Source organism: Acanthamoeba castellanii, assembly GCF_000313135.1.
Source record: "Acanthamoeba castellanii str. Neff unplaced genomic scaffold scf7180000084679, whole genome shotgun sequence".
Lineage (NCBI taxonomy): Eukaryota > Discosea > Longamoebia > Acanthamoebidae > Acanthamoeba > Acanthamoeba castellanii.
The window spans coordinates 374,202-382,293 of NW_004457297.1; the positions used below are offsets into that span (position 1 = coordinate 374,202).

At 58.9% G+C, this 8,092-nt stretch overlaps 2 protein-coding genes across 2 annotated transcripts in view; one reads left to right on the plus strand and one right to left on the minus strand.

Moving 5' to 3' along the window:
* Positions 1-1,575: 1,575 nt before the first annotated feature.
* Positions 1,576-6,351, plus strand: ACA1_374720 (uncharacterized protein; the record flags this gene model as incomplete). The annotated part of the gene is made up of 16 exons (XM_004334368.1): positions 1,576-1,876; positions 1,969-2,127; positions 2,285-2,568; positions 2,678-2,927; positions 3,034-3,196; positions 3,292-3,419; positions 3,497-3,631; positions 3,729-3,853; positions 3,925-4,035; positions 4,097-4,105; positions 4,228-4,387; positions 4,498-4,644; positions 4,731-5,146; positions 5,261-5,384; positions 5,561-5,710; positions 5,798-6,351. 16 exons carry the CDS (start codon positions 1,576-1,578, stop codon positions 6,349-6,351), a joined length of 3,216 nt encoding a protein of 1,071 aa, XP_004334416.1.
* Positions 6,352-7,048: 697 nt separating this feature from the next.
* Positions 7,049-8,092, minus strand: part of ACA1_374730 (von Willebrand factor type A domain containing protein) — a gene marked incomplete at both ends in the record, with an annotated part of 1,541 nt that continues 497 nt past the window's right edge. The window contains 3 exons of the mRNA XM_004334369.1: positions 7,049-7,378; positions 7,527-7,773; positions 7,899-8,068. Of these exons, the coding sequence (XP_004334417.1) occupies positions 7,049-7,378; positions 7,527-7,773; positions 7,899-8,068 (747 nt within the window). The remainder of the gene's footprint in view (positions 7,379-7,526; positions 7,774-7,898; positions 8,069-8,092) is intronic.

Consider the following 8,092-nt stretch of genomic DNA (forward strand, 5'->3'; position numbering starts at 1 on the left):
CCCCAGATCACCTTGATCGGCCGATCTGGGGAATGGGATGGTGTTGCCAACTCCCGGTCAGTTCCTTATTGCCCATCACTCCTTTCTCTCACTTTCATCTTCACCCACTACACAACACTTTCACTTTACCACCAATCTTCTTGTGCAATGACCATGAAGTGAATGTTTGTCCTGGTGGCCACTTGCCTGCTCAGCCTGCTGGCTGTGGCCCAGGCCCAGATGGACTGTGGTGCAGGCTTCTTTGGGGACACCAATGGGTGCTGCCCAACCTTGATTGATGGACTGGCCTACTTCCCCAACTCCCAGGGCTGCTATCTGCTCTCCCTTGAGTCAGGCATCTTCTACACAGACAAGAATGGCTGCTACCCCAATGTTTGTTTGCCTGCCACCCTACTGTTGGGATATACATATCTCTTTGTATGGCTGATGAGATGACTTGACTGCTTATAGGCATGTACCTGGAGAATGGCAGTACCTGCACCAATGTGTGCCAGGCCCAGTGCTTCAACATGACCCAGGGGGCCACCTTCACCCCTGATTGTTGGCACCCTGGTGGCCTCTCCCTCTTCTTCTCTGTTGGTGTCTCCCTTGGCATCTGCCTCTGCATCTCCTTTGCCATCATGGCACTGACACCACCAGCTACTACCTGGACACCAACAGTGTCTACCTGGGTGGCAACCAGGAGTGCCCATCTGCATGCCAGTGCTCAGAGGAGTGCTTGAGTGTGTGAGGGGATTTTGTTTTATACCATTTTAACCACAAGAACAATGGCAAACTATAAAAAGCTTTGGCAGCCTCACCAACAATGGTATGTTGAAGGACTTTGAAGAGTGGAATGAAATAGCAATTCTGGTGAACTCTTCTTTCTGGGCATGTAACAGGGCGCAAGTGTGAGCCATGGCCAGTTTTGCTTGACATGGACAATATGGGTGTGCCCATTCCATGATCACCAACATGGGCATTGTCTATCACTAACACCACCAATTGCTCCCTGAATGTTGACAGCGTCTACCTGGGAGGTGGCCAGTAGTGCCCTCTGTGCCCCAGTGCCTGGAGGAATGTGTGGCTGGGTATTTTTTTGTCCATTTTGATAGAGAAATCTGGCAGTCACCTCAGCAGGCCCAGTCGCCCAGTGCAGTCATGTACTCCAGATCTGGCTTCCTTTGCTTCTGGGCGACACGGGATGCCACCTGGTGAAAACACCGTACGACCGGGACGTGGCCGGAGGTATGTCACGGACACGAACAGACACCACCAAACAAGCGCGGTTGCAACACCTGTCCCAGAAATTGAACCAATCCAGATTTAATTCGGCCAGTGACCAATCAACAAGGTCAGCACACACCTGGCGGCAACCAGGTGTTCATTCGGCGACCAATCAACAAGGCCAGCACACACCCGCTGGTTCCGTCTTCACAGACATCCCTTCCCGGGAACGCCCTTGTCTCTCGGCGACCGTCCGAGACACAAAAAGCCAGACTTCTTCTTCTCTTTTTGTCCAGTACTCCTCTGCCCACCACAGCAGCTCACCCACCCCCCTTGTACCATCAGAACACACCACAGAACTGCACCACCATGAACCGGTCCGGCCTTTTCTCGCCGGTCCTGATCTCGCTGCCGGCCCTGATCGTACTGGTGCTGTTGGCCCTGACCACCACCCCGACGGCCGTGCACGGCTTCGGCTTGAGCTGCACGGCCAACAGCACGGGCGCGTGGGACGTGGCTGCCACCTGGATCAACTGCAACGACACCTACCCGGGCGAGGGCGACCAAGTAAACATCGCCGGGTCTGAGGTCCAGGTCACCATCCGGGCGGGCCTCAGCGTCAACGTGCAGTCCATCTCGATCAACTCCTATGGCGGTCTCATCAACAAAGGTTAACGATATCTTTGCCTGGCTGCCCGAAGTGCGGTGCCTAATTTTCTTTTTCTTTTTCTTTTTTTCTTTTTCTTGATTTATCATCATCAGGCGATTTGCGTGCGGTTTGGCTCGACGTAAACGATGGCGCCGTGCGTTCGACCGGCTCGCTCCAGTTGGTGGACACCGACGAAAGCGCTGCCTATCTGAGGACCTCCTATGCGATTGTCGAGCTCTCGCGCGACCTCACCATCGCCGGACTCGACGAAGGTAAGCCTCCCCGAAATGTCAAATTCAAATCATTGTGGTGGCCCTCTTTGCTTCCTCTCTAATCTCTTTGGTGAAAATTGAATTTATTCATTTCCCTTTATCGGATTGATTAACCCTCTTTATTTTAATATTTTTTTACCTGTTCTGTGCTTTGCAGCCTTTATGCAATTGGGCAACACCAAGGCCACGTTTGGCGGGTCGATCAATGTCACCGCGGGCCAGTACGCCCAGGCCTACGCGGCTGTGCTTTCCAACTCGCGCGTGAGCGTGGCGGGCGACGTCACCGTGCTCGGCGGTTGCTACGATTACAACAAGAAGCGTGAGACCAACAACGAGAATGACGACTCCGTCGTGGAGGGAGGCGAGAAGCAGAAGAAGAAGAAGCGTGGCTTCAGCCTTGATGGCTCTGGCCTGGCTGTGGACTACGACTCCTTCCTCCAGGTCCGTTCCTTCGCCCGTGGCCTCCTCCACAACCACTTCCTTCCATGCCTCACCACCCACTATGCGCTGGCCTGACGCTCAATCACAACAAACAAACAAACAACACCAGGTGGGCGGTGATGTGGAGCTCACCACGCGCGACTTCACCGACAACTCGACCACCGGCTCGACGCGCGAGGTGAGCCTCTACTTTGACGGCGGCGACGTGGTCATCGGCGGCGATCTGCTGGTCCAGTCGGGCGACAGCCTCCTCGCGGACACCGGCGACGCGTCCATTTCCACCGGCGACAATCTGTTCGACTTGGTTGAGAATGGGTGGACCCCCTCCGAGTATGACACGGGCTCACTCATCGTTGGCGGTGCGCTTCCCACCCCCTGGGATCTCTTGGCTTCGCTCTTGGGCTCTCGCTTTCGTTCTCGAGAACGAACTGCTTGCCGGGCCAAAGCACTAACAACACACAACAGGCTCGGTGACGGTCAAGTCCGGCTCGGTGAGCGGCCTGCGCAATGAGAGCAACCAATACGGCTACAGGGCCGGCGAGGCCTGGATCAACCTGGTCAAGGGCTTCTTGCTGGCCAACGGCTCGCAGTCGACCATCACCGTGCAGAGCGGCAACACCGGACCCAGGTATCCCCCTAACACCCCTCCCCCACTAATCTCCCTGTGAAAGCGCATTAGCACAGAAAGCTCATGCATGTCAATGGCGTGTGAACCTGGCGCAGCACCTATTACGGACAGAGCGGTGAGGATGCCTACGTGCAGCTGGGCTTCGGCAGCCAGTTGGCCGCCACCAAGGATCTCATCGTGCAGGCCGGTCACGGCGGCGACGCTGGCCTTGGCCAGACGGCTGGTACGCTGACAGTGAGCCCTCGCCCACCACTGTGCGAGCTTGGGCCAATTTTGACGAGGTTGGTCGGCGGGAAACAGGTGAGGCAGGCAGCTCGTCGCTCATTGTCGCCTATGGCGGCGACGTGTTGGTCGGCGGCAATTTGCACATCGTGGGGGGCAACGGCGGTAACAACTCCATGGACGCCACCGAGAGTAGCGTCGCTGGCGAAGGAGGTACGGCACGGCCTGCCCGACTGGGCTCGCGCACGCGCTTTCAACCGGGCCAGGTCTCGCTCATCTTTCGTTGTTGTTGTTGGCGGCTTGCTTGCAGGCCAAGCGAATGTGATGATGATGAGCGGAGGCAGCATCAACGTGGCCGCCGACCTGCTCGTGGCCCCCGGTTCGGCCGGCCAAGCCGCGGTTGGCGCGAGCGCCTATACCGGTAGCTTTTATCTGGTACGTCCCCATACCCCCCGACGACATAAATCAGCGCGGCCTGACAATCTTTCATTTTTCGTGCGACGCAGGGTCCTGCCATGGGCGGCGGTGGTGCCTGCAAGGAGCGGGGTTGCATCTTGGCTCGCAACGACAACAAGAGGGGTGTCTCCTCCGACTTCGTGAGCACTGGCGACATGAACGTGCGCGTGGGCGGTGACCTCACTTTGCGCGCCGGTTCGTCCAGCTCCTCCACCTACGCAGGCGCCACTGGTACGTCTGCTACGTTGCTGCTGCCGCCTCGTTGTCGTTGTCGTCGTAGTTATGCCGTGGCTAACTTGACATCAACCCAACCTCAACAAGGCGGTGGTTGTTACAGCAGCGTGGGCTTCCAGGTCAACGATGGCTGGCGTCCGAACATGGGCGGTCTGGTGGTGGAGAACGTGTGGGAGGGCGAGATCATCATCGGCGGCGACCTCCGCGTCACCGGTTGCAACGCCGGCAGCAGCGTTGAAGGTAGCGGCGGACAGAGCGCCGTCGTGTCTATCGTTTCAGGTTTGTGCACTATTCCTCTTCGCACAGCGGTAGTCTGCGCACGCGCTCACCATCATTGTCGCTTCTCTGGTGGTGGTGACGTACATACACACATACACACACACATACAGTGAGCGGCGGCGTGACGCTCGATGTCTACGGGTCGGTCGTGATCGAGGGCGGCAACGGCGGTTCGGTCGTCGGCGGCGGTTCAAATGGCGGTGACGCCGGGTCGGCCATGTTCGAAGTCAGTGAGCACAGCCTCGTGAACGTTGGTGGTACGACTCGCCACTGCACCGCCACACACGACCTGCGGGCTACCATGTGCATCACAAATCAGCTCTTAAATATGACAATGTTGCAGGCTCGGTGACCGTCACTGGCGGCGCTGGTGGCGACGTGATCAATGGCACCGGCAGCGGCGGCAGCATCTACGAGAGCTCCCAACTGGCCGTGTGGGCCCGAGCGCACGTGGTGGTGGGCGACGGCAAGGGCGCCATCACCATCATCGGCGGCCGCGGAGGCAACGTCTATGCAGAGAACACTCCGAACTCGATGGGCTATGGCGGCTCGCCCAGCTCCGTCTACCTTGGCCTCTATGACTCGTCTTCGGTCACGGCGGGCGACGTGCGCCTGGTGGGCTCGTCGATGGGTAACGCCACGGTCAATGGCAGCGCGCCTGTGCCGCCGCCACCGGCGCCTGTGCCAATTAGAGCTGAACCGGCGCAAGTCGCGCGCGAAGCGGCCGAGTCAACACCCTCTGGAAGGCACGCAACGAAGGTACCACCACACCTGCTCGCTTTCCCGTGGAGGTTACCGATGGTAGTAGTTGTGGTGATGGTGGGCCTGTGTCTAACTCGCGGCGGGTCATTTGTACACCAATTCTCACACCAGTCCGCCGCCCACCACAAGACGACGGAGCGGGAGAAGAGGGGAAAGGGATTCAACAGCAACCCCGAACTGGAGGTGGATACTCGGTCGTGGGCAATCATCAACGGCGACCTCGAGCTGCTTCCTGGTACCTGGCAACACACACCACACACCACACACACACACACACACACACACACACACACACACGACCGCCTCGGTACCACGCACACACACACACGGCACGCGTGGCACAAAAACTATGTCTCATAGAGGCCCGGTACAGACACTAACCTAACCGCCTCTTCTTTTCCAAAACGCCAGGCTCTCCGTTTTTCCACAATTTGAATTCGCCTGAGGCAATCTCGATGTCAATCATCAGCGCGGACGATCTGTCCACCATCACGGTCAACGGCGACGTTACCGTCAGGGGCGCCGCTGGCGCCCATGTGTCTTCCTCCAGCCCCTATACCCGTACGCACCTATTACCTTATCTGACTGTGATCGTCACCATATCACCTCCTCCCACCCCTAACGCCGCTGTCGTTACGCGCACGGCAGTGTTCGGTGGTATAGCGCTGGTCGAGCTGTCCGACGGCGCGGTGCTTCAGGCCCGGGGCGACATGTTGCTTCAGGGCGGCGATGCCGGCCACGACTTTGCCAACGCGTCCATCACCGGCTTCAAGGGCGCGACCGCGTTCGAGCTTAACAACGGCGCGCACTTCCACCAGTCTGGCCTGGTGCGCCTCATCGACGGCCAGGGCCTGGAGCTTCCCTGGAGCCCGGGAGAGGGGCCGTTCCCCATCGGCGTTTCGGTCTACCAGGGGTCCGAGTGGACGGTGTACCCGTGCGCCGGCGCTGGGCTCGAGGCGTCTGGCAACAGCACCTACTTCCAGGTGCGCGAACTGTCGACGTTCAGGGACTGCCGCGGGTCAGGCGCCAAGCAGCACTACCCGGAGCCGCTGACCGACGGCTCGGCCGATGGGTCGTGCTCGCCCTGCACCTGCACCGCGGCGCCTTTCAACGCGTGCCCGGAGGAGGCCGCCGCGGGGAGCGTGCACAACAACAACTTCGTCGTGGCTTGCCTGCATGCCCTTGCCGCCCTCCTCCTGTAACTGTAAGGCGAGAAAGCAGCTTCTGGCTGACATGTTAGATTACAAAATATATTTACAAAATAGTGTTTGGCTTTTGCCAATGCACGTAGGCTTCCCAAACACGCTATACACGATCGGCCGCCCGCTGGGCTTCCCACTGCGATAGCTCAGAATCAACGCCGCCAGGCCCGACTCGGGCCGCCGTCGGTGAGCCGGTAGACCGCGACGGTGTCCTTGGCGAAACGTGGCAGACAGGGCTTTCCCACTGCCGAACACGCAATCCCTATCCAAGGATAGTGTAGGAGGCCTTTTAGTCGGCGCTCATCAGGCCAGCACTTGGTGGCGATGGCCTTCTTGTTCTCATCGGAGGCGTTGAGGAGGGTCTCATTGATGCTCCTAAGCACTGTGAGGAGATTGCCGAGAGGACCTGCACGAACTAGGTCACGTTGAGGCCGATGATGTAGGGCGACATAAAGTGCATTGCCTGTTGTTTCGTCCTAAACACTTTCAGAAGAGCCTCGCTCCGAAACGCCTTGACTCACGATCAAAGTTACGAAGTGAGTTTGTCATTAACTGATGGACGCGCGGTTAGCATGGGGCGACCAGGGAAGCAGCCTTTGAAGCCTTCTTCTGATGAGATGGGCCACACGATGATAATCGCAAGCGTGGCAAGAGAGTAAAATTCTTCACCTTGGATTTGAACACACAGTACAGGCTTCTACTGGGTCTGGTCCATGTTGCGGTAAACGCCGTTGGTGATGGCGGCCACCTGCTTCATGAACGCCGCGCTCAGCTGCTTGTCCGCCGCGCTGTCCGGACCCAGCAGGAACGCCGTGGCGAAGATGCGGATCTGGCGGTCGGCCGCGCGCTGGGCCTCCCACTGCGGGATGGCCTGCAGGATGCGCGGCGCCAGGCCCGAGTCGGGCACGCCGTCGGTGAGCAGGTAGACCGCGACGGTGTCCTTGGACGAGCTGAAGGCCAGCTGGAGACCCGCGTACGTGTTGGTCGACCCGCCGGCGCGCAGGCCCGCCACGAAGGTCAGCGCGCTCTGTCGTAATGTGTTGTGACCGGTTAGTTGGGAAAGAAACCAACAACAAGGCTTCGTGTGCGGTGGTTGTGTGTTGTGTGTGTGCCGTGTGCGCATGAATGGATATTTGGATGGCAGGCAGACAGTCGGTCAGTCAAGTAGTAAGTACCTTGATGTTGGCGGTGGTGGCGTTGACGGGAGCGCTGAAGAGCGCGCGGGCACCGCTGCTGTAAATGATGACGTTGAACTGCTGGTAGGGCTTGAGCTGCTCGCTGATCACCTGGCTCAGGTGCTGCTGCACGTAGGACAGCCGCGAGTAGGTGGTGCCGTTGAGGGTGAACCGGGTGTCCATCGAGCCCGACACGTCGATGACGAACGTGGCCGACAGGGCCGTCACGCTGCCAAAGATGCAATCCCTGCACCACGACATCACCACCACCCAAGACAAGCCGTCTCATCAGCCACGACCCACGGCGCACGCAACACAACGCACATGACACGACTCACGACACGCACGACACTCGCACACAAGACACGGTACCGGCTGGCGACATCGCGGAGGATGGCGTAAGCGGCCTGCTGGTCGGAGCTCATGGACCAGCACGTGGTGGCGATGAACACCTTGTTCTCGTCGGAGGCGTTGAGCAGCGTGTCCTTGATGCCCTTGAGCACGGTAATGCGGTCCGACGAGAAGGAGATCACGTTGAGGACCTGCACGAACTCGGTCGTGTTGAG